Source organism: Mauremys reevesii, linkage group 1 (genome assembly GCF_016161935.1).
Source record: "Mauremys reevesii isolate NIE-2019 linkage group 1, ASM1616193v1, whole genome shotgun sequence".
NCBI lineage: Eukaryota > Metazoa > Chordata > Testudines > Geoemydidae > Mauremys > Mauremys reevesii.
Window position 1 is genome coordinate 14,816,058 of NC_052623.1, and position 25,992 is coordinate 14,842,049.

At 48.1% G+C, this 25,992-nt stretch overlaps 1 protein-coding gene across 3 annotated transcripts; it reads right to left on the reverse strand.

Moving 5' to 3' along the window:
- Window positions 1-3,810: 3,810 nt before the first annotated feature.
- Window positions 3,811-18,108, reverse strand: LOC120395241. 3 transcript variants are annotated; one of them, XM_039519636.1, is made up of 5 exons: window positions 17,845-18,108; window positions 10,915-10,963; window positions 9,494-9,595; window positions 4,575-7,873; window positions 3,811-4,439 (listed from the first exon to the last, which is right to left on the reverse strand). In XM_039519636.1, exon 4 carries the CDS (start codon window positions 6,836-6,838, stop codon window positions 5,774-5,776), a length of 1,065 nt encoding a protein of 354 aa, XP_039375570.1. In that variant the 5' UTR covers window positions 6,839-7,873; window positions 9,494-9,595; window positions 10,915-10,963; window positions 17,845-18,108; the 3' UTR covers window positions 3,811-4,439; window positions 4,575-5,773. The 3 variants fall into 3 exon arrangements, with proteins under 3 accessions (XP_039375570.1, XP_039375415.1, XP_039375496.1); XM_039519481.1 differs by lacking the exon at window positions 17,845-18,108 and adding an exon at window positions 14,317-14,457; XM_039519562.1 differs by lacking the exons at window positions 10,915-10,963; window positions 17,845-18,108 and adding an exon at window positions 10,615-10,857.
- Window positions 18,109-25,992: the final 7,884 nt, after the last annotated feature.

Below are 25,992 nucleotides of genomic sequence, written 5' to 3' on the forward strand. Positions count from 1 at the left end.
ATTGTCTACAGCCAAGCTCTACGATACAATCGCATTTGCTCCAACCCCTCAGACAGAGACAAACACCTACAAGATCTCTATCAAGCGTTCTTACAACTACAATCCCCACCTGCTGAAGTGAAGAAACAGATTGACAGAACCAGAAGAGTACCCAGAAGTCACCTACTATAGCACAGGCTCAACAAAGAAAGAAACAGAACGCCACTAGCCATCACCTTCAGCCCCCAACCAGCGGTGTATTATCGCCTAGGCCAACAAAGCCTAGGCCTAGGGCGGCAAATTTACTCAACCCCCTCCCCAACTCTGCCCCTTCTCCAAATCCCTGGCCCACCTTGTCCCCCAGGCGCACCACACTTCCCTCCTTCCACCTCCCTCCCAGGCTTGCCACGCGAAAGCACTGGGAGGGAGGTGCACTCAGAGGAGGTGAAGCAGAGGTGAGCTGCAGCCCGCGGGTGCGGGGAGTAAACCGGGGGTGGTGGTGGGAACCGCTCCCCGCCCCAGATCATCTCCGCTCCATCGCCACCATCCCCCGAGCGCGCCACAACTCCCCTTCTCCCCCCTCCCTCCCAGGCTTGCCGTGGGGGAGGGTAGGTGAGCTGGTGCGTGGAGGGGTGCGCAGCAATTTTTTGAGGGCCTAGGGGCGGCAAATTTGTTAATCCGCCACTGCCCCCAACTAAGATCTCTCCAGCGCATCATCAAGGATCTACAACCTCTCCTAAAGGACAATCCCTCACTCTCACAGATCTTGGGAGACAGGCCAGTCCGCTCTTACAGACAGCCCCCAAACCTACAGCAACCACACAACAAAAACACTAACCCAGGAACCTATTCTTGCAACAAAGCCTGTTGCCAACTCTGTTCACATATCTATTGAGGGGACACCATCATAGGACCTAATCACATCAGCCACACTATCAGAGGCTCATTCACCTGCACATCTACCAATGTGATATATGCCATCATGTGCCAGCAATGCCCCTCTGCCATGTACTTTGGCCAAACCGGACAGTCTCTATGTAAAAGAATAAACGGACACAAATCAGACGTCAAGAATTATAACATTAAAAAACCAGTCGGAGAACAATTCAGTCTCCCTGGCCACTTGATTACAGACCTAAAAGTCACAATATTACAAAAAAAACCCTTCAAAAACAGACTCCAACAAGAGACTGCTGAATTGGAATTAATTTGCAAATTGGACACCATTAAATTAGGCTTGAATAAAGACTGGGAGTGGATGGGCCATTACACAAAGTAAAACTATTTCCCCATGCTTATTTTTCCCCCCACTACAGTTCCTCACATCTGTTACGTCTCGGTGCCTCTCAAGCGGGCATGAACAAAGCTCTTCAGTCAGTATGATTGGCAGCTAAGTCCTTTATTTCTCTCCAGCATATTTTTATTTTATACTAATAAATATCATCAATCAATTTAATTGGTTAAAAAGGTACAGAGACAAGCACACTATAACTTCATTTTTATTTATCATCCAACCTCAACTCTCTAATTCTATTATTGCCTTATTGCCTCCCAGCAGATAGCCTCATCCTTGAGACTGAGACTTGCATGTCCTACTCCTCACTGCAAAAAACAACAACACATCTTCTTGTCAATTGCTGGAAATGGGCTATTTTCATTACCACTACAAACAGTTCTTTTTCTCTCCTGCTGATAATAGCTCACCTTAACTGATCACTCTCCTGACAGGGTGTATGGTAACACCCATTGTTTCATGTTCTCTGTGTATATCTATATATCTATAGATCTTCCTACTGTATTTTCCACTGCATGCATCCGACGAAGTGGGCTGTAGCCCACAAAAGCTTATGCTCAAATAAATGTGTTAGTCTCTAAAGTGCCACAAGTCCTCCTGTTCTTTTTTCACTTTACACAAACCGGCTCGAATACGTTTTAAAAGAAACAAGACCATTGTTTCAGATGTGGATGTGCAATGGCAGGCAAATTTGGTGGATATGCACCGGTTCTCCAAATGCAGCAGCGGTTTTAAGTACATCTTAACAGTGATAGACACTCTATCCAAATATGCCTGGGCCTTAGGCCTAAAAAACAAGACGGGTGTTGAGGTATCCAAGGCCTTTCAAGCTATTTTCAGCAAAGGTCGCGTGCCTCAAAAATTACAAACCGATCGGGGGAAAGAATTTTAAAACAAACCTTTAAGCAGATTATTAAAGTGACATGGAGTTCACCATCTTGTTACTAATAATGAAGTCAAAGCAGGGGTTGTAGAGCGATTTAACAGAACTAGGATGTGGAGATATTTTACAGCCCATAATACCTTTTGCTACATTGATGTGTTACCTGACGTTAAAGAGTTACAACCAGAGTTTCACAGAACTATACAGACCAGACCCGCTGATGTTAACCCTTCAAATTCTTTGAAGGTATGGAAAATGGTTTACAGAGATGGTTTAAAATAATCCCCCAGAGGGGGATTCCACTCACTCTTCCTTTTCACAAATATCACCAAGACAGTGTCATGGTACAGGCACCACTCTTGCAACCTCTCTAGGAGGTTGTATAGTTCTAAGCAGGCATAAGTGGTGGTGAAACAGGCTATGAAGATGTTGGTATTGCCCGAGACAGAGGATCAGTCTTTTGCGTGCTTCGAAGACACACACGCGGTTTCATCGTCCATAAACTCACAGGATGAAACCTTGTAATTGAGGGGAAACAGGTACTGAAAGAGTGGAGAAATTGGAGAGGGTCCAGAGAAGAGCAACAAGAATGATTAAAGGTCTTGAGAACATGACCTATGAAGGAAGGCTGAAAGAAATGGGTTTGTTTAGTTTGGAAAAGAGAAGACTGAGAGGGGACATGATAGCAGTTTTCAGGTATCTAAAAGGGTGTCACAAGGAGGAAGGAGAAAACTTGTCCACCTTAGTTAGCCTCTAAGAATAAACAAGAAGCAATGGGCTTAAACTGCAGCAAGGGAGGTTTAGATTGGACATTAGGAAAAAGTTCCTAACTGTCAAGGTGGTTAAACACTGGAATAAATTGCCTAGGGAGGTTGTGAAATCTCCATCTCTGGAGATATTTAAGAGTAGGTTAGATAAATGTCTGTCAGGGCTGGTCTAGACAGTATTTGGTCCTGCCATGAGGGCAGAGGACTGGACATGATAACCTCTTGAGGTCCCTTCCAGTCCTAGAATCTATGAATCTATAAAATCTAAAGGTTTATTCATAAAAGGAAAAAGATACAGATGAGAGCTAGAATTGGTTAAATGGAATCAATTACATACAGTAATGGCAAAGTTCTTGGTTCAGGCTTGTAGCAGCGATAGAATAAACTGCAGGTTTAAATTAAGTCTCTGGAGTACATCCCCAGCTGGGATGGGCCATCAGTTCTTTGTTCAGAGCTTCAGTTTGTAGCAAAGTCCCTCCAGAGGTAAGAAACAGGATTGAAGACAAGATGGAGATGAGGCATCAGCCTTTTATAGTCTTTTCCAGGTGTAAGAACACCTCTTTGTCCTTACTGTGGAACATTACAAGCAAAATGGAGTTTGGAATCATATGGACAAGTCCCTGCATACTTTGCTGACTTAAAAGGCGCATCTGCCTTCTCTCAATGGGTCAGTTGTGTAGCTGATGGTCCTTAATGGGCCATCAAGCAGGCTAGGCAGAGCTAACACCAACTCGTCTGGGATGTCACCCAGAAGCATAGCATAAGTTTGAAATACAGACAGGATAGAGCCAATATTCATAACTTCAACTACAAAATGACACATGCATACAGACAGCATAATCATAACCAGCAACCCATAACCTGGCCTTAGACCCCTTATATGACCCCCTTTACCTAACATTTGGTGCCACTACAGGACCTTGGTTGCAACCATGTTCTATACGGTCCCAGTTCAAGTCAATAATGTGACACAGGCATCTTCCGGTTTGGTCATTTTCTTTAAAACACGGTCAGGGTCTGCACTAAATTGCACAGCATTTATCAAGGTCACCCCTTACGCTAAATGTTTTTGGGTTAGGCACAGACATTGCATAGCAAAATCTATGGCAAGAACAGTGTTTAATAATCTTTCCAAATACAGCTCAGCACACAGGCCCGAGAGCTTGCAGTTTATATCTATTGAAGTCCAACTCACACAGTCATGGCACCGTTGGGCTGGCACATCTATGACACAGCCCTCACAATCTTCAAAAAGCTTTTCCCTAAGGCAGTGATTAAGGACAGCATAAACAGCAACACATACAATAGACCGCATGACTTTTTTATGCTCACGACGTGGCACTGGCTCAGTTAGTTCCATGCCAAGCCTCCTAAACTCCTCATAGCTGTCATCCTCGGAGTCCTCTTCAACAATTTGTATCGGCATTGAGCAAAAACAAGGAGAGCCCGGTTCATCTTCGCTGCTTGATGTAACGCTGTCCAGGGCCTGCGGGTCCTCTAGAAAGGCATCATCAAGCTGTCGAGAGATTTTCAGAAAAGAAACAGTGTAAGTTCCCACTGCTTGTTTTTAAACATACACAACCCTCCCACCCCCGGTTCCTAACCCCATTACACCCCATCATCAACAGTCACTTCTTCATCATTCATTTACCTGAGCAATGTCTTTTCCATTCACCTTGTCCTCCGATGACTCAACCGAGCTGTGTTCGCCTTCCACCTCTAGTGGGGCGAACAATGAGAGGCCTTCATGCTCATTGGGGTGCCTCACGAGAGTTTGGGTTTCGGGTTCCGGCGTATCCATCAACGGCTGAGTCAAAGAGCCCTCGTGGGGACTGTCGCTGAGGTAGCGCTTTCTCCACACAAGTCCAAAGGCCCTCGGGGCTAAAACAAAGTCCAAAGTGCTCACAGGGGTGGTGAAGGAGTCCATGTTTCCATGATTTCTAAAGCACACATCCTTGGTAAAAGATGGCCTCTTCTGCCCCGGCGCTAGGATTTATGGGGTGATAGTGTTGCACTCTGATTGGCAGAGGGCGCTGGGAGGAGTTCTCAGAAGGGTGACACGGCCCTAATCTGGGCGGGTCACCCCGCCCTGGAACACCACCGATTGGTCAAATCTGCTCTGGGGGTGGTCCTATGTGGCCGAAACCCATCGCGATTGGTAGAGAGCATTGGGAGGAGTTCTTAGAGGGATCACACGAGCCACATCTGGATGGGTCCCCCGACCCTGGAACACCCCTGATTGGTCAAATCAACTCTTGGGGCAGGCCTATGGGGGCGAAACCCCTCCTGATTGGTAGAGGGCAGCGAGAGGAGTTCTTAGAGGGGTCACATGACACACTTTGCTTCCAGTCATGTGTCCACCTTGACCCCGGAAGTAATACCCCCATGGGTGGGGCTGCTGCTGAGAGGCGGGTGGGGCTTAAGGGGTCGAGGGTCGGGGTTTTAGGGGTCATGGGGCTGGTTTGGGTTTGATTGACGGTATGGCCCTAATAGTACTACTGGACACACTTAGAGGCCCTTGCCTTCCAAAAGGGGGGCTTTGTGAATTTAGTATCAGCTCTTCTTGAAGGAAGGATTGATTCTTGAACCGCATGAGGTAAAGTAACAAATCCACTGAGCTAGCCACACCCTCAATCTCATCCAAGCCCCCAGGCCCCCCTTCATCTTGGAATCTGGGTTTAAATGTGATACCCCAAGGAGAGTCTCTTATACATCCGTCTCTGTGTCCCAGGACAACAAGCCATTCTTCTCAGCCACTTTAGCCCACGCTTACCAGACCCACTGGATGATAGGGAGAGGTTGGAATTTGTGGGCCCCTTCTGTTAGTTGGGCATGCTGGCAGGGTGGGATTCAGTAGGATGGAAACCGGACACCCTTGGAGGCCCTTGCCTTCCAATAGGGTGGCTTTATAAATTTAGTGTCAGGTGTTCTGGAATGAGAGTCCTTGAACATTCGGGACTTCACTTTGTTTTGAAGCTTGCTGAAGATTTGCTTGAGGCACATTAACCTCTGCTTGAGAACTTTGCTCCTTGAAGGAGATGGTGTCCTAGCTCTGGAGGCCTTTGGTGACTTTGGGGGAGAACCGTCAGGTCTCCCAGTTGCTTTCTCCCCAGCTTGCAAAAGCTCTGTTGTACTCGTAGCAACGGACACCATCTTTGGTTGCCTGGTGGGAGCCGTTTTCCCCATGCCATCCTGCGCCTTGCTCTTGTCTGCCGGAAGGAGCCACAGCACTGCCATCTTGCTGTGGTTGATGTCAGATGCTGAGGAGTCTCCTGGAGTCCATCGCTGTGGAATTCCATGGGATCTTCTGGGCAAGTCAGCACCTACAGAGCCAGCTGGTCTCTTCCATCGAAGTTTACTGCACTTCTTGCAGATTTTGATTGGCGGCTGGTCCCTGGAGAGCTTTGAATTCACAGTTCCATCGAACCCATGTGAATCCATGATGTCTCGAAGACCATGCAGCTCAGCAGATGTCTCCTTCTTACCCTTCATCTTTCCTGGATGTGCCTTGCGGCACTGCTGGCAAACTGAGACCTGGGCCACCAAGGGGCAGGAGGTGCTCAACAGTTCCGTCAGGTGCTTGATCTGCAGGTCGTGTGAAGCCTGCCCAGCAATCAGAGAGTCAAGGGTGGATCTTGTTAGCGGCTCAGAGCCTGGGGCCTCTGGGGCAACCTGGTGGCATTGGGTCCTGGGAAGATCTGCCCTGCCCTCACCTGCCTGTGCCACTGGCCCCAGGCAGGAGTCTTCTCCCAAAGTAACCCTCCTCTCCATGTGCAGCTCCAGCTTCTCTTCAGTCCCTTTGCTGTCACACACAATGGTAAGGGGCTTTCTCAACTCGCTCCTATAAATCTGGAGTGTCGCTTCGAGTGTCTTCTCTGCTACTGTGGTTCCTGGAGGTGGCGATGTCAGATCCATCCCTGCTGGCAGAGTGCAGCAATCTGGGTTAGTCTGCCCGTCTCCATGGTGGTATCTTCCACTGGCGTTGGAGGACGTGTGGAAGAAGAGGAGCTTGTGCTTTGCCTCCCTGTCTGCAGGAAATCAGTCTCCATCTCACTGAACTCCACACTGGCTCCCCTGGCTTGGACGGCGTGAGGCAGCTCTGCCGGGGGCTCTGGATCCAGGGTGAGCAGCCCCCTCTGCATGATGAGATGCTCACGCCTTATGTGGAGTTCGATGGGGTGGGCAGGCTGTTGTCCCATTGTTGGGAATGCCGCTGTCCTGTGCTTGCCTGGCACTCTAGGGGGGCGGAGTGGCCCAGGCAGGGCAGTCTCTGTCTGGAGGGGAGCATCTCTGTGCGACTCTCTCACGATCTTAGGAAAATCCTTCATTTGGATCTCCAAGCATTTCTGAGTCACGTGATCCTGCAGCTTGACCCCCGCCGTGGGCACAAGCCTGGCCAGGATGGCATCAGGGGATGCCATGATCCTGTGGGCCTTTTGGGGCAGGGCTCCCCAGGGGCAGACACATGGCTCCTGGATCTCCTGTGCATGCTGAGGCCTGGTGTCGGATCTCAGGGGCTTTGGGACCTTTGCTGGAAATCCACATTTGGGCCGATCTGTGTTGAATTCCCATTGCTGCTTGGCGTCCTGCTCGCCCAGCAATGGCTCCCCCGGGATGGGGGTTTGTGGAGCCCCCAGTTGGCTCTGTAGATGCTTCTGTTGGATGTTGAAGTCTGAACCATGGGCTGACATCTGGTCCAGACCTATGTTCTGCTCTCGCCGGTCTCGTCTGCTGTGGGCAGGGGGCCTGGGGAGAGGCTGGGCTTAGATGGGATGAGTGGATCCTTCCCAGCTTGCGACAGTCATGGTATCCCTTGTGTGGCAGAGGGGCTCTGACCAAGTCACTGAGGCTTCTCTCAGGGAAAAGGAGCTGGGACTCCAGAGGGGAGAGGTGGTGGATTCCATGGAGGAATAGGAGAATTGGCTCATCCCAGATGTCGACACACTCGGCCTGTGGGAGAGAGCAGACAGGGACAGATGGGACATGGCCCTGCTGAGCAAAGGCAGGGCTTGGGCACAGCCTTCCAACAGTAGTGCAATGGGGCAGTGCCTAGGCATGCATTACACACCACAACCTGACACAAGGACATCAGCTGGGTAAGGAAGGACTGAGAGGGGGAGCTGGCACTCATTTTATCTAGAACGATAACCCCTTTGTCACACGCACATGTGCAGCACCTAGCACAATGGGGCCTTGAGCATGATCGGGGATCTACTGCTATTTTAATAGAAAGATTAGCTAACAAGAATTGGTTTGGGGGAGGAAGATGTGAGCATGTGTGTGTAACCCTTGCCAGAGGATGTTGTGAAGGCCAAGACTATAAACTCTAAAAGGGACTAGATACATTCATCAATGGCTATTAGTTAAGGTGGGCATGGATGGTGTCCTAGTCTCTGTTTGTCTGAAGCTGGGAATGGGCGACAGGGGATGGATCATTTGATGATTCCCTGTTCTGGTCATTCCCACTGCTGCACTGGCATTGGCCAGTTTTGGTAGACAGGATACTGTGCTAGACGAACCTTTGGTCTGACCCAGTCTGGCTGTTCTTATGTTCTTACATTCTAACCCACTGGAAAACTGTCCTGTTCTAATGGCTGATACACTAGAGGCTAACAACCTACCATTGCTCCCAGTTAATGGAGTTTCTCTGGTGGTGGAGGTCTGTGCTATGGTCCTGAAAGTCCTGGGTTTAAACCCAGCTGATGACTTGTGTTTGGGGTGTATCACGTGGTGTCCCATTCACTGCTTGTCTGGTGCCTACTCTGGGGATTAGCTCTTGAGGTCAATTCCCCATCCAATTGTCGCATGTGATCACTGTCACTCCCACAGTGACCCAGACAGTTCTCCTGTTCACTGCCCCGCCGGTCCATGCCGTGCCCTCGGGGGCTGGTAGGGAAACCTGGGCTCACACTTCACACTGGGGTCCAGGCCAGGGACCCTCAACCCAGCTGTTCTGGGCTTTCCTCTCCCAGCCTGGACTGCTTCCTACTACTCCTGGTTCCCTCCTTGCTCTGGGTGCACCAGCTCCAAACATTCCCCCCTCTTCCCAGGGAGGGGCTGCCCTTTCCCAGCCGCAGCCCCTGTCTGGTGCCAGCTTCCTGGCTTCATAGGCCCCGTCTGTTCCTGCCAGCTGAGCCTGCTTGGGATCAATTCCCTGCTCCCCAGCTCTTCCTGCAGGTGCACCCTGTGGAGTTCATGGGCCTGCCTGGCCACCTCAGCCCCTTCCAGTGGTGTGTGGGTGGACACCCCCTCACAGGGTGTCATTGGATTGCTTTTTCCTTCAAACACAGCACGGGCAGGTTCTAGACAGTCGCCTGCTGGCAGATATTGTCGTACAGAAGGATTTGATCCTACTCACAACCCCAACTTGTAGTCTCTGCATTTAATTTCTGATCATCCCTCACCTCACTTTCACTGGTCTCTCACCTTGGAAGCTAAAGCCTCCTAGTGGCTTTTTCCCTGTTATTTTAGGATCCTGGAGTGTCTGGTTTTCCCTGCTCCCTGCTCTCTACATTCACTCTCCCCTCCCACCCAGCCCCCAGTCTGGTGTCCCCTGGTCAGTTGCCTTACGGTATCAGAACTTCATCCAGGTGTCTGGCCACGTCCTGTAGCCTCCTCTCAACGAGCCTGAGGCGCTGAGCCAAGGGGAGCTTCTCCAGGTGCACAGGGCAGCTGTGGAACAGAGAGAGCAGATAGCTAAGTGCAGGCCCTGCCCTCAGGCCCTCTTTTACCCAGAGGGGCGGCACCGAAAGGCTCCCTGTCCCGTTCTCCACTGAGGCAGCCTCCTCCCCTGCAATACCCAGGCCTCGGATGTTCTGGTTTGGGGTTAGCTGGATTGTTAGGTGAGCCCTGCTAGTGCTGAGGAGGTGAGCGTGTATCCTGCTGGCAGCGTGTGTCATGCCCCCCCCCCCCACAGAAGCTAATCAAAATATAGGATAACAGGCTACTGGGGGGAGGGATAGCTCAGTGGTTTGAGCACTGGTCTGCTAAACCCAGAGTTGTGAGTTCAATCCTTAAGGAGGCCATTTGAGGCAAAAATGGGTCTTGCTAGTGAAGGCAGGGGGCTGGACTCAATGACCTTTCAAGGTTCCTTCCAGTTCTAGAAGATTGGTATATCTCCTATTATTACTATAGCTGCCAACTAATGCAGCTACCTCTTCAGCTCTAAGGGGTGCTTTATGCTGCAGAGGTGAAGGTCCAGGGTTCAAATCCTGCTGGGAACCCATGCCGGGGGACTGGAGGAGGGGCCATTACACAAGTGCTGCTGGATCCCTTTCACCCTACTCACCGTACCAGAAAGGCCAGCCTTCCTCCTGACCTCTCCACCTCACCTCCCCGGGTTGCACGGGGCTGCTCCAAAAAAACATTTTCTCCCCCTCTTGGGAGGGGAGGATGGTCCAGTCCAGTCGACACAATCTACCCCACCCCCACTGCCCCAGGTTAAATGAGCCATATGATGCTCGAGGAAGGGAATGACCCACTGTACGATGTGTGGGGGTGGATTAGAGATGGCAACTTCTGCTGGGTGGGAATGAATTGCAGGAGTCTAAAGGAGAAGAGTTGCTTGCGTGGTACATAGGTCGGGGCAGGGGAGGGATTACTCTGGCTACTGCCCCTGGGTGGAGATGAATTGCATGGCACTAAAGGAGGGGACTGACCCACTGCAGATTCATGGAGGGGTCATTGCTTACCCCGTCTCTGGGGATGCACCAGCCTCCTCCAACTCTTCCTCACAGCACCCAAAAGCTGCCAGAAGTGAGACATAAAGGAGACATTGAGCTGCTTGGGCACCCTCTGCTTCCTAGCACCCTATTGCCCCAAATTTCAGAGGCAGCCTTTGAACGGAGCCCCAGCCAGTGCCTCTGCCCGACTCTGGGCACGACTGCGCCTTCGCAGGAAGAGGGGAGGCAGGTGGGGGAATGGACCCTATTTCTCTGCTTTGCATGGGGCTTGAGTCTGCCACTGCAGCTGTGGGGTCAGGGGCTGCTTACCTTTTGGTTTCTTCTTTTTCTTCCTGTGTCTCCTCTTCCTCGGAGAAGCCTGCCACACACACAGAAAGCAGCAGGGTTAGAAGAGAACTCCTCAATAAACCTGGGAGAACAATGAGCCAGAGGTGATTGCCATGTGGGGCCAGGGGGAAGTTTTTCCTTGTGGAAGAGTATTGCACTATGAGGCCTCATGGGTAGGCATTGTGCTTTCCTGTGATGCAGACAATGTAGGGCACACAGCACAACCCATAACAGGGGTCACTGGAACAATCCAGGGGTTGGAGAAACAGGGATTGCTGGTACCAGGAACCTGCAGAGTTTATAAGCATTGAAGGAGACAGCCTGCAAAGTTCTCTCTCCTGCAGAGATGACAAAACTCTGCAGGTTTTAGGATTGCAGGGTATGCAACTCACCCCAGATACCATGCACGGAATTCAGACCTTGGGGGAGAAATCCGACCTCTGGACAACAGTGTTTCCTAGATACATATTTAGGGAGTGCATGATATCAGGGTTTTATCTGCATGCATTTGGGATGGCCATGCTACTCCTGAGTGGTGAAGCCATGAATGGGTTATCCAAACCCACTTAAACAAGTGCTGATATAACCCCAATATCATCCTTAAACGGCAGCTTTTTTACACCAAAACACAACAACAACAGTTTGGCATGAGTTCAGCCCACTTGCCTGGGAGCTGCAAAGTTTCTTGAAGGTAAACTGCACTGCTTGCAGCTTAACTAGCCAGGTATTCCTTTCACAGGCTAGATCTTTCTCGCCTGGGCTCAGCCCTTGCCCTCCTCCCCCACAGTGGTGGAGAAGAAGAACCTAGATTAACTCCCTTCCAAGACTTAAATAGGATTTGGCTATGACAGGAATCCTTTGTCTCCCAGTTTGACCCCCCATGCCCTCCTAGTGGAAAAATACCACCAGTTCCAAATGATGCCCATCTGAGGGAACTGAGATTGTTTAGTCTGCAGAAGAGAAGAAGGTGGGGGGAGGATTTGATAGCTGCTTTCAACTATCTGAAAGGGGGTTCCAAAGAGGATGGATCTAGACTGGTCTCAGTGGTAGCAGATGACAGAACAAGGAGTAATGGTCTCAGGTTACAGTGGGGAGGTTTAGGTTGGATATTAGGAAAAAAACTTTTTCACTAGGAGGGTGGGGAAGCTCTAGAATAGGTTACCTAGGAAGGTGGTGGAATCTCCTTCCTTAGAGGTTTTTAAGGGCAGGCTTGACAAAGCCCTGGCTGGGATGATTTAGTTGGGAATTGATCCTGCTTTCAGCAGGGGGTTGGACTAGATACCTCCTGAGGTCCCTTCCAACCCTGATATTCTATGGATTCTATGACTCTATGAGGTGACATGATCACATGACCCTGCAGTGTCAAAGCAGCATCTCAGGAAACTTCTCAGGAAGGAGGAAGATTAATATTTTCAAAGTCATATTGTCCTTCCTAATGGCCCATCCAGGCTGATTGCCCACTGTGTGGGGGCATTCCCCTGGTGCAAACACATTTGTAATTGATACAGTGCCAATATTCCTAACTTTAGAAATGATAGATCCATACAGATAGGATAATCCCATTCAGGAAATCAGAACCTTTCCAATGATATCTCACATGACCCATCTTGCATAAAACATACCTTACTTATGCCATATTCATAGAACAATATTTCTATGTAGAATATGGGGTGTAATGTCACAGGGGTGAAGAAACATGTGGACAAGGGCGATCCAGTGGATATAGTGTACCTGAACTTTCAGAAAGCCTTTAACAAGGTCCCTCATCAAAGGTTCTTAAGCAAAGTAAGTTGTCATGGGATAAGAGGTAAGGTCTTCACATGGTTTAAAGATAGGAAACCAAAGGTAGGAATCAAAGGTGAGTTTATGAAGAGAGATAAATAGCAAGGTCCCCCAAGGATCTGTACTGGGTCCAGAGTTGTTCAACATCTTCATAAATGATCTAGAAAAGGGGGGAAACAGTGAGGTGGCCAGATTTGCAGATGATACAAAACTAAAGATCATGAAATCCAAAGCTGAATGGGCCCCATTTGCCAAACAAACTCTCCGGAACTCTCTGTATGACTGCCCTGTCCTCATCGTTATTTACCATTCTGTCAATCTTCGTGTTATCAGTACATTTTTATCAGCAGCATTTTGTATTTACTTCCAAGTCATTGAAAAGTCATTGAATAAATATTGAATAGCATCAGACCTAGTACTGATCCCTGCAGAGCCCCATTAGAAACACCCACATTCGACGAGCCCTTTGACAATTACTTTTTGAGATCTGTCAGTTAGCCATTAGCCTGTTCTGAAACCATTTAACCTGTGCTCCATTGATATTGTAGAGTGCTAATTTTTAATCCAAATGTCCTGCGGTACTTGTATGCATAAACAGGGGAATCTCAAGTTGGAGGAGAGAGGTTGTTTTACCTCTGTATTTGGCACTGGTGCAACCACTGCTGGAATCCTGTGTCCAGTTCTGGTGTCTAACATTCAGGAAGGATGTTGATAAATTGCAGAGGGTTCAGAGAAGAGCCATAAGAATGATTAAAGGATTAGAACACATGCCTTGTAGTGATAGACTTTTGGAGCTCCGTCAATGTTGCTTAAAGAGGTTAAGGGTGGTTTGAGGAAAAGTCTATAAATACCTACCTGGGGAAGAAATCATTACAAATGGGCTCTTCAACCTAGCAGAGAAAGGTCTAACATGGTCCAATGGCTGGAAGTTGAAACTAGACAAATTCAGACTGGAAAGAATGCGTCCATTTTTAACAGTGAGAGGAATTAACCTTTGGAACAATTGACCAAGGTCATGGTGGATTGATTCTCCATCACTGGCGATTTTTTAAATCAAGATTGGACATTTTAATAAAAGGTATGCACTAGGCATGATTGTGGGGAAGTTCTTTGGCCTGTGCTAGACAGGAAGACCAGACTAGAAAGATCCCAATGGGCCCATCTTGCCTTGGAATCTATGAAAAACAACACCTTACACAAGTCTAAGTTTGTCACATCTATGTTTGACATGGCTCATCTTCCATAAAACATTGTTAACCTGCTTTAAATATATTCCCGTCCTTTAATTCTTTATTGATTGAATCCCATATCAGTTTGTCCATTATTTCAGGCTAACTGGCCTATAAGAAGCTAGGCCAACCTCCCGTAGTTTTTGGAATATTGACAAAACATTAGCACACTTCCAGCCTTCTGGAATTCCCTCAGGAATCCTACATTGGTTAAAAAATTAATGTCAGTGGGCCAATAACCTCCTGAGCCAGCTCTTTGAGGACTCTTGGGTGGAGATGATCCGAGCCTGCTGATTGAAAAATACTTTTGTTTGGTTCCTGCATTCAGCTGGCATCACTCCAGCCTTTCCATCTCTCTAGGAGTCTCACTTACCTCAGATCTGGCGAGCCTGATCACAGCATAAAAGACAACAAAGAGCAGATAGAGGAGGAGTGAATTCATTTCCTCGGGCTCAGGCACTAAGACACTCTCAACACAGACACTCTCAAAGGAGCAACAAGTACCCAGGCTACACCTGAGGGCAGGTTGCTGCTCTGGCATCAGGCAGGCGCTGATGTCATCTCTAGGTCACATTGGGGCTGCCCTCCTGCAATCTCCCTCTAGTCTGTGAGGTGTCAATGCTGTCCTTAGATCAGGAGATGGGATGGGGCAACCGCCCAAGTGGGCTGAGCTCAGAATAAGGCAGGAGAGAGGGCATCGGGTTTCCCAGGAAAACCCTGGGTCTTTTCCGAGCTCTATGACTCTCAAGCCCTTAGGCAAGGGACATTTTTTCCCAACTTGTGGGAACTCCTAAAACCCCTGTGACTGAGGCAGAATCTCCCAGCCTGAAGTGAGAAGCAGCCCTGAAGTGATTCTCTAGTGCTACCAGTGCAGTAAAACGTTCCTGGTATCGCCAGCCCAAGCATTCCAGCACCATGAGCTGGGCCCCACCAAAATCATGGGATTGGTTTCAAAATAATAAGATCTTCACAAAACATTCATCTGGGGAACTCTTCATTTGCCTTCTGGTGTCTGAGCCGCTAGGGTGCACTCAATTCATGTTCTCCAGCTTCTCTTTGCAACCATGAGGGCTTAAAATTGGCTAACAAATAAACTAAAAGAAAGAGCAGAGATTCTCAGATAAATCACTTGACTCCAGCAGTGGGCGCTTTAAGAAAAGCACCCTATATCATAAGATAATAAAGAGCCCTACCTCTTATCTAACATGTTCAATCAGTAGATCTCAAAGCCCTTTACAAAGGAGGACTGTAGCATTAGCCCCCTTTTCGAGGTGGGAAATTGAGGCACAGAGAAGAGCAGTGACTTTCCCAAGGTCACCCAGGAAGACAGTAGCAGAGCCAGGACTGGCACATAAGTCTCCTGAGTTCCATCTAGTGCTCTATCCACTAGGCCACAATGCATTTGAAGTAAGGGGTCATAGTCAATACATTCCTGTAGCGGTTATTTTGGGCTATTCCAATACCATTGTTATTGAAGTTACACATTTTGACCTGTGGTCTGTGCGGGTACAGGGGCATCCTTGTTAAAATGAGTTTCTCACAGCAGGTTGCATCTTTGTTCTTGTTAGGCCTGAACACAAGTTAACTGGACCATGTCTCCGATGTCCCCATGGGAAAGTTTAAAAGCCACTGAAGGACTTGCAGTGCACTGACATACTGGGATTTTCAGAAAGCCTTTGACAACATCCCTCAGCAAAGGCTCTTAAGCAAAGGAAGCTGTCATGGGATAAGAGGAAGGGTCCTCTCATGGATCAGTAACTGGCTGAACCATAGGAAACAAGGCGTAGGAATACTGCATGCAGATGTGGTCTCCCCATCTCCAAAAAGATATCTTGGAATTGGAAAAGGTTCAGAAAAGGGCAACAAAAATGATTAGGGGTGTGGAACAGCTTGCATAGGAGGAGAGATTAATAAGACTGGGACTTTTCATCTTAGAAAAGACAACTACAGGGGATATGATAGAGGTCTATAAAATCATGATTTGTGTGGAAAAAGTAAATAAGGAAGTGTTATTTTCTCCTTCTCATAACAGAAGAACTAGGGGTCACCACATGAAATGAATAGGCAGCAGGTCGAAAAGAAACAAAAGGAAGTATTTCTTCACGCAATGCACAGTCAACTCCTTGCCAAAGAATGTTGGGAAGGCCAAGACTATAAGAGGGTTCAAAAAAGAACTAGATAATTTCATGAAAGATAGGTCCATCAATGACTATTAGCCAAGATGGGCAGGGATGCCCCACCATGCTCTGAGTGTCTCTAGGTTCTGTTTACCAGAAACTGGAAATGGATGACAGAGGATGGATCACCTGATGATTCCCTGTTCTGGTCATTCCCTCTGAAACACCTGGCATTGGCCACTGTCGGAAGACCAGATACTGGGCTAGATGGACCTTTGGTCTGACCCAGTGTGGTCATTCTTATGTTACAGCTGTTCAGCCTCCTTGATACCTGTGATGTATCAAGGGGCTCCTGGGAGAGCAGAGTCAGGGCTCCGTTAAAGAGCCGGAGACAAGGGCCTGGCCTCAGTGTAACCCACCAAACTTTGATTACACCCGTACCTGTAATAATTCCATTGTATTGCAGGGACAGTGAGCAGGTTCAGTCTGTTCTGGCAGTGGAACGCCCACCTGTGGAGAACAACACAAATCTTCAAATTGGGACAGTTGGGGATGCCAGTACCCTGAGTTGCTCCGATGTGGAGGAAAGACACCACAGTGTAGTAAAGCTGCTCAGACTAAACAAAAAAAAATCCTTCTGTTGATAAGACGGCAATCTGTGGGTTAACTAAGACGCCTCATAAATCGAAACATGCTCTTATCATTACAGCAATACAGCACATACCAGTCAGAGAAAAATAACAGTATCTAACATTCAGATTTCTTCAGTACTGAAAGGTACACGGGCCACTAATCCTATGCATTGAAAGCATGCGCTGCTTATTTGGCATTTATGTCCTCACACCCTCCTGAGCTGACCAAGCAGCAAGCACTCTGTTCTTTGAATAGGCTGGGATCCTTCTCCTAGCAGTTATCTGCTTGCTGCAGGTAGCCAAAGCAGGCCTGCGAACATCAGCCCTCGGGGCAGAGATCTTCAGCGCCCTTCCAATATGGCCGTCTCTCTCTGGGGCTGGCTGAACTGGTGGAACAGGTTGGCACCCTCTTTTTTTAAAATTTGGGAGTGGAATTGGCCCTCCACCCTTGGAGATGCCCTACTGAGCATATGTGACCCAAAGCGCCCTCTAGTCACACTCTGCATGTGATGGTAATAATCTTTGTACAAAATATGCCTTGTGAGGTACCATTTGAAAACTAACAACTCTCTGGTCAATCAGATCATGATGCAACATTACATAGAGAGTTATGAGTTCCCCCTGTACGACATTACTTGTGAAAACCCGACAGCCCCTCCTAGGCAAACGCTGTTAAAGAGGTCTGTCCTAAACAAAGGAATGGGGGTTTAGATAAGCAGCAAACAGGGTCATTAAGACAGCAGGGGAAGGAGATGGTAGTGAACAGAGCAATTTACATTTCAGCAAATGCAAGTGGGGGGAGGGGGAGGGAGAAGAGCACGAATAATGTTGATAGACCTTGGTTGTTGGCAGGCAGGATCCAACCTGGGACTTCTGGAGCTTAGTGCATGAGCCTCAACTGCATGAACTAAGAGCCAACCAGCTGTTAGCGAGGGCTGTAGAGCAGACTCATTGAACTGTCTCTAAATGGTCTCGGTGCCACTAGATAGGACAGAGCACCACACCCAGGAGGTGTGTGGGTTACAGACTTCCCCTCGCTGAGGAAGCACGTCCCGAGCTCAGAGACTTCCCGGTTGAAATCCCAGACGAGCCCCCACTTGTAACATTGACAGACCCCCGTTGGTGGCAAGCGGGATTGAACCTAGAACTTACTGCATGAATCTCTACCGCATGAGCTAAAAGGCTGCAGTACTCTCTCACTCACGCCCGTCACCCCAATCGGGGTATGAGCCGCCAACCACAGATCTCCAGAGTCCTCTATCCTGGGCCATTCGCTCTAGCTGGTTCCAGCACAGACACATTTGATCTCTCTCTCATTAAGTGGTCTTGGTGCCACTTGACAGGACAGGACACCACACCCAGGAGGTGTGTGGGTTACACACGGAGCCTTCACCACCAGACTTCAGGTCGCCTTCCTCACAGCTTGGATAAACTTTGCTTTGAGGGGGATCCTTTAGAACTGCGGCTCTCAACCTTTTCTGTTGTGTATTTGGTTGTCATGGTTTTTGTTCCTATGGCAACTGAGTTAGATTATTAGGGGATAGCCCGGCCAGCTTTGGCCGGTTGAGTGAGCTTTGTGTCTGTAAATAAAATGGTAGTTTTGTTAGCTGTCTGCTGTCTGGCCTCAAGTGATTTCTTCCTAAACCGGCTGCCCCCAAGGATATAACATTTTCAGTCTACTGTGCCCCTTTCAGGAGTCTGATTTATCTTGTGTAGCCCCAAGTTTCACCTCACTTAGAAACGACTTGTTTACAAAATCAGATCTAAAATACAGATGTGTCACAGCACACTCTTACTGACAAATGGATGACTTTCTCCTTTTGTCTGTATGAAATTTTAACCTGTACTTATTTCATTAGTGCTTGTTATGTAGCCTGCTGTAAAACTAGGCAAATATCGACAGGAGTTGATGTGCTCCCTAGAAGACCTCTGTGTACCCCGTGCCCCTGGTTGACAACCACTGCTTTAGAAGAATCAGCTTCCAAGACTCAATGGACTAGAAAAGAAAGAGGCAGACAACCCCACATTCTTTCACCTAAGAAAACAAAAGCACCAGCACCTTTGGGCCCCTGGAAGAGAGCCTGAGCAAGGGAGAGCCAGTCACCATTTTGCTGGGAGACTGTGGCTGAGAGAAACCATCTTGAACAGAGCCTGTGTGAAATAAGGCATACATTGATATTGGTGAGAGTAATTAATCACTGGAGCAATTTACCAAAGGTTGTAGTGGATTCTCCATCACTGACAACTTTTAAATCAAGACGGGATGTTTTTCTAAAAGATCTGCTGTAGGAATGATTTTGGGGAAGTTCTCTGGCCTGTGTGATACAGCATTCCGGCCTTGGAATCTGTGAAAGCAAGATCTATGAATCTTGGAATCTCATGATTTGGGAGGCCTGACTTGTGATGTCTGAATGTACTGGGTCATGAATGCTCTCCTTTCCTTATTCAGAATTTATTTTCAGGGAATATAATGTACTATCGAGGAGACAGTGTGTTCCAATGGGCAGAGCACTGGCTGGGCAGTCAGGAAACCTCAGTGCAGTCGCAGCTCTGCCACTGACTTGTTGCATGAGCCTGGATGAGTCGCCTCTCTGTACCTCAGTTTCCTCATGTGTTTAATAGTCTACTGACCCATACTGCCCTTTGAAATTTCTATCCATAGAAATTGTATGGAACATGTGGATTTGCTACAGAGTTTTACTTCATTTGAATCTGCATTTTCTTTCAAATATAGTGCCACTCCTCCCCCTGCACAACCTGTTCTGTCCTTCCGATATATTTTCTACCCCGGAATGATTGTGTCTCATTAATTGCTCTCAGTCCACCAGGTTTCTGTGATGCCTATTATATCAATATCCTCCTTTATCACAAGGCACTCTAGTTCACCCATCTTATTATTTAGACTTCTAGCATTTGTGTACAAGCACTTTAAAAACTTGTCCCTGTTTATTTGTCTGCCCTTTTCTAATGTGCCAGATTCTTTTTTATGTGACTGTTTAACATCTGATCCGGCCCTTACATTATCCTCTTCAGTCCTCTGCTCCTGACTATAACCTGGAGATTCTCTATCATCAGACTCTCCCCTAAGAGAAGTCTGTGTCCGATCCACATGCTCCTCTGCAGCAGTCGGCTTTCCCCCATCTCCTAGTTTAAAAACTGCTCTACAACCTTTTTAATGTTTAGTGCCAGCAGTCGGGTTCCACTTTGGTTTAGGTGGAGCCCATCTCTCCTGTATAGGCTCCTCCCATCCCAGAAGTTTCCCCAGTTCCTAATGAACGTGAACCCCTCCTCTCTCCACCATCGTCTCATCCACGCATTGAGACTCTGAAGCTCTGCCTGCCTACCCGGCCCTGCGCATGGAACTGGGAACATTTCTGAGAATGCCACCATAGAGGTCCTGGATTTCAGTCTCTTCCCTAGCAGCCTAAATTTGGCTTCCAGGACATCTCTCCTACCCTTCCCTATGTCATTGAGCTTTGCGAACAGGGGCTGCTAACAGGGAGTTTCGCAAGGGAGTTCTCCAGGTGAAGGAGGAGCAAATACAGCATCTGTGGGGTAAGTGACTGTCTGTAGTGTGTCTTTGTTTGTGTTTGGGGGTTACTTGCTGTGTGCTGAGCTTGTGTTTGTCAGTCTGTTTGTTTGTTTGTTTGTTTGTTTGTTTGTTTGTTTGAAGGACCATGTGCTGTGGCTGGCAGTTGGAGGCCGTGAGCTTCAAAGGAAGAGAGCGGGAGTCCCTTGTCGGTCCTAACCCTTCCCCTGCAGTCCCCTTAAAACCTATAAACCAAACAACATTTCAAAACTCCTTTCTGTAAACCACCCTTCCATTAACTAGGAGACAATGCAGGCAGAAGCCCAGTAGCAGAGTGGGGGCTATCCAGTTTATTGCACTGAGTGTTTCATGTATGATTACCTCCCTGTGGGCGGGTGGCATATGTGTGCAGTCGGTGCAAGGAGCTCCTGGCCCTCAGAGACCATGTACGGACTTTGGAGGCCAGGGTGGAGGAACTGGAGGAGCTAAGAGAGGCAGAAAGGTATGTTGATGAGGCTTTCCGGGACACTGTAGAATTGTCCCACCTCCGCTCAGACAGCCCCTGTGCTGTTGAGGAGGAAGAATGGCCCAGGGAAGCAGAGCAGTCAGTGGGAGCAGAGGGAAACCTTCCCGTAGTTGGGACCCTCCTTCCAGATGGTGCTGGGGTTGCCTCTCGCACTGAGGTTACCTCTCCGGGGGAGGGAACTCCAGTTTCTAGGAAAAGGCAGGTGTTAGTAATGGGAGATTCGATTATTAGAAAGATAGATAGCTGGGTTTGTGATGACCGGGAGAACCGTATGGTGACTTGCCTGCCTGGTGCGAAGGTTGAGGATCTCTCGAGGCATCTAGACAGACTTATGTGTAGTGCTGAGGAGGAGCCGGTGGTCATGGTACATGTAGGCTTGCTGCCTATTAGTTTCATTTGGTGGCCCCTTGTTCTTGTATTATGAGAAGGAGTAAATAACACTTCCTAATTTACTTTCTCTCTACCACTCATGATTTTATAGACCTCTGTCATATCCCCCCTTAGTCGCCTCTTTTCCAAGCTGAAAAGTCCGAGTCTTATTAATCTCTCCTCATACAGAAGCTGTTCAATACCCCAATCATTCTTGTTGCCCTTTTCTAAACCTTTTCCAATTCCAATAGATCTTTTTTGAGGTGGGGTGACCACATCTGCACGCAGTATTCAAGGACAGGCCCTGGTAGCACATCTCTGATGAACCTGTGCTAGCAGGGAGCTGGAGAGGGTCCTAGAGCAGTTGTGGAGGCACAGGGATTGTGGGTGGGTGGGCTGAGCTCCCAGTGGATCACTGAGATCTGTGCATAACTTTGGAGATCCCTGGGTCCTTGGTCCCCCTTCACATTCAGAGAGAAGAAAGGGACCTCCCCTCCTGGAAAAGTCTGAGGGAAATTTCCATATATGGAGCCTTGTGGAATTTCCCTGGCCTGCCCTGAAACCTGGGTTTCTAATGCAGGAGAGGGGACTGCTGGGGGAAAATCTGGTCCTATATTATAATAATTATATTTTATTATATTTTATTTCAGCGAGATCACAGCTGTGACAACATCATTGTTACCACTCGGCCACCCGCAAGGTTTCCTTGTGACTGATTGGAACCATAAGGAATAGAGCCTGCAGCAGGGCTGCCACTGCAGTCCAGCTTGATAGCATCACCACACATCCCCTGTGATTTGGCTTCCTGCAGTTTGCCCTTGACTGTCACAGGGGTTACAGCTGGTGCACACAAAGCCAAGCAGCTGAGGTTCCCTGATGGCCAAGTGTCCCCCAAGGGAATGTGCAGACATGCTTTATAAAGACAGTAGCCTCCCTATCTGAACAGATGCTGCCTGCTGCCCATGCAGCCTCTCCGATGACTACATCTGCCCATGCTCCATGTGAGTATTTTAATCTACACAGAAATCTGATATTCAAAGCGAGCTTGCAGTATTAAAACCCTGATGCCCCAAGTAACGATTTTCTCAAGGAGTCCCATTTTTAGACGTTCCATGTGCTCTGGGCCCAATCCTGCCAGGGACTGAGGAAGAAGAGACCCCACGGAATATCAGTGACTAATTCCCAGATCGTATCAGGCATATTTGCTGCTGGAAATTTAATCAGCAAATGCATTTTCAACAATTTTATTCTTTGACTTGATTGTGGATGCAGGAATTCAGAGCTGTGTTGCTCTGAGGGCATACAAGCAAGTCTCATTTTATGCGAGGATTCCGTTCCACGGTTAGCGCGTAAACCACGTCTACTGAAACACTCATTGAGTTGAATGGCGGAAGGAATCGCCCGCACTAAAGATGCAGTTTTTAATATTGTAATTTTTCTTTTTTTCCCCTGTTTTCACCATCTGCACAAAGCTGAATTTGCACATGTTAAATGTGCCTAAGATGCGACTTGCCTGTATTTCTGTTTCCTGACTGGCTGAAGGCTCCAGCACTTCTGCCCTGAAGAAACCCCTCAGAGTAACAGGGCTCTGTTCATCTCTTTCCCTTCTCTGGTTTCTGAGGGCCAAATGTCAGGCTCCGTAGCCTCCTTTCTCACGGGGTGAAATCCCGCCATTCTCCCACTCACAGACTGGGCCCTGGGCTACCGCGCAATGTGGCTGGAGCACTGAGCACTGTGCCTGCTCAATAGGTCTGGCTGGGTTTGTACCTGTGGTTGGCATGTGTGTGCCAAAGTACAGCTGTGTAAATGTTATGCCAAAACTTTTCATTGTAATACAAATATTACAAACAAAAATTTCATGACATAGATGCATATTGAAAGCCAGCGGCAGAGTTGTTGGAATTGCTACAGGAAGGAGCAGTGGTAACTTTACTGCTTAATGGCTTTTGCTTTAGAAAGTTTTTCAGAAGTACCCCACATACTGTTTGCAATGGGTTTATGCTATGAACTCTCTGTTCAGTGAACAGCTGTATGGTACTCTCCTCTGCTAACAGAGCAGAAGCCATTTGTAATACTTACATTCAGGGTCATGCACACAGTAACTCTACAATACCTGTGCAAGACTTTCCAAAAAGTCCTGAGAGAACAGAACCGCTGGTCTGTGTTTCAGCAAAGGGTAGATCTGAGGTGCAGGAAAGAGCAGTGTAATAGTTTTTTATAAGCAGCAAAGAATCCTGTGGCACCTTATAGACTAACAGAAGTTTTGCAACATGAGCTTTCGTGGGTGAATACCCACTTCTTCGGATGCAAGCAGTGGCTTCCGAAGAAGTGGGTATTCACCCACGAAAGCTCATGCTGCAAAACTTCTGTTAGTCTATAAGGTGCCACAGGATTCTTTGCTGCTTCTACAGAACCAGACTAACACGGCTACCCCTCTGATAGTTTTTTATGTAATTTACCTCCATCACCTGTTAAAAAAGCATGGCTGAAGTAACTAGCACACTCAACTGGATATTAGTGCAAACCTAGTGTTTGCACAATTCACTCATTTGCGATGACAACCTCTCCCTCATCCAGCTGAAGTAACTGTCCATGTTAGCTTGTAACATACCAGATAACTACAATCCCTTGCATGGGGAGCAGATGCGGGTCCTGTGAGGATGAAAGGGAACCTGTAGGATGATCAAACTCTCTGGATTCAGTCAACATAGGCCAGGCAAAGCACTTCAGCTTCTCTTGGAGGGATTCTTGGGGGTCAGAGTGTATCACTGGGAGCATTTGGTAAGGGAAAGTTAATAGATCCCGGTTCTGATCGAATTTACACACGTAAATCTGGAGTGATGCCGTTATTGAATTCAGAACCAGACCCTGAAAATTTATCCCATGTGCTGCAAAGAGGCAGCGGCATAATTTGAACTCACAGGAGCAGAGAAAATAAAAACATAATGTATATAATGAGGCAATGAAACACGTTTATGAATAACTTAAATGCAGGACAGATAAACACAATGACCATTTTCACCACGCACTTGCCATATGTGTACACACATGTCATGATACAATGGGCCACACTTTGAAGTTGAGGGCCAGAAAGGGTGTCTGTGTGAATGTCACTACTGCAAATTCACACAGCGCTCCAATAGGCTGTGGAACTCTGATCCTCAAGATATCAATGAGGCCAAGGGATTAGCAGGATTCAAAGAGGGACTGGATTTACACCACAAAATATGTCTAACTAGTGGGTGCCTGGGGGAAACTTTCCCTTGGAGCAGTCAATCTCATAGCTCCCTATCGCATGTGTAACTGGTTACTGGGCTAGAAGGACTGCAGGTCTGATCCAGTCTGGCAGTGCCTATCTTCCTATTGGCATATCTATTGGGGGTGTAAATCCAAATCTATGTTTTTTCTGATCTTCCTTGAGCTTCTGGGAATCCTAGATTTGCACTCAGAGCAGAAAGATGTCTCCTTAAATATCATCTACATTCCTGTTCTTTTTCCTTTCAGGAAGGAAAGTTCAAAACTTCTCGGACCTGCCCAGTATGGTATGTCAGCTGTCAATGACACCAAATTCACACCTGTAGTGTTCCTTCTCACTGGGATACCTGGGCAGGAAGACGTCCATCTCTGGGTCTCTGTCCTCTTCTGTTTCATGTATGAAATTTCGATAGTAGGAAATTCAGTCATTCTGTTCATTATAAAAACAGATCCAATCCTCCATGAGCCCATGTACATTTTCCTTTCCATGTTGGCCCTCACAGACCTTGGCTTATTGATAGCCAGCATGCCGACGATACCGGGCCTATTCTTATTTAACTCTAGAGAGATCAGCCTTGATGCTTGTTTTGCCCAGATGTTCTTCATCCACTCTCTGCAATTCATTGAATCCTCTGTGCTCTTGTTGATGGCATTTGTCCGCTTCATCGCAATCTGTAACCAGCTGAGATATGCCTCCATCTTAACCCTGCCGAGAATAGCCAAGATGGAACTGGTGTTTATGCAAAGAGCAGTGGCAGTAATATTTCCACTCCCCTTTCTCCTGAAACAGTTCCGATTCTTTCGAGCAAATGTCCTCTCCCATTCCTACTGCCTGCACCACGACGTCATGAAGCTGGTTTGTTCAGACATCACAGTCAATAACATCATCAGTCTCTGTGTCACAGGACAACAAGCCATTGTTCTCAGCCACTTGGGCCTATGCTTACAAGGCCTGCTGGTTGCCAGGGAGATGGTGGAATTAGTGGGCCCCTTCTGTTAATGGGCACACTGGCAGGATGGGATTCAGTAGTATGGAAACCGGAAATAGTATAAGGGACCTACCATCAATCAAACCCTAACCCCTCCCCTTGGCCACTTAAACCCTGCCCCTTGACCTCTTCAGCCCCGGCCACCTGTCACTGGAAGTCCCACCCATGGGGAATATTACTTCCGGGGTCAAGGAGGACACACGACCGGAAGCAAAGTGTGTCATGTGACCCCTCTAAGAACTCCTCCCACTGCCCTCTACCAATCAGGAGGGGTTTCTCCCCCGTAGGCCCAACCTGAGAGGAGATTTGTCCGATCAGGGGTGTTCCGGGGCACGGTGACCCATCCGGAAGTGGTTCGTGTGACCCCTCTAAGAACTCCTCCACTGCCCTCTGCGAATCACGATGGGTTTCAGCCACACAGTTCCGCCCTGAGAGCAGATTTGACCAATCAGTGGTGTTCCAGGCTGGGGTGACCTGCCCAGAAGAGGGTCATGTCACCCATCTAAGAACTCGTCCCAGTGCCCTCTGCCAATCAGCGCGCAGCACTCTCACCCCATAAGTCCCAGCAATCGGGGCAGAAGAGGCCATCTTTTACCATGAACACGTGCTTTAGAAATCATGGAAACATGGAC

What these genes read in the sequence shown, in the direction of transcription:
- LOC120395241 (XM_039519636.1), bottom strand. Translation starts at nt 6,838, where the DNA reads ATGGATCTGACATCGCCACCTCCAGGAACCACAGTAGCAGAGAAGACA.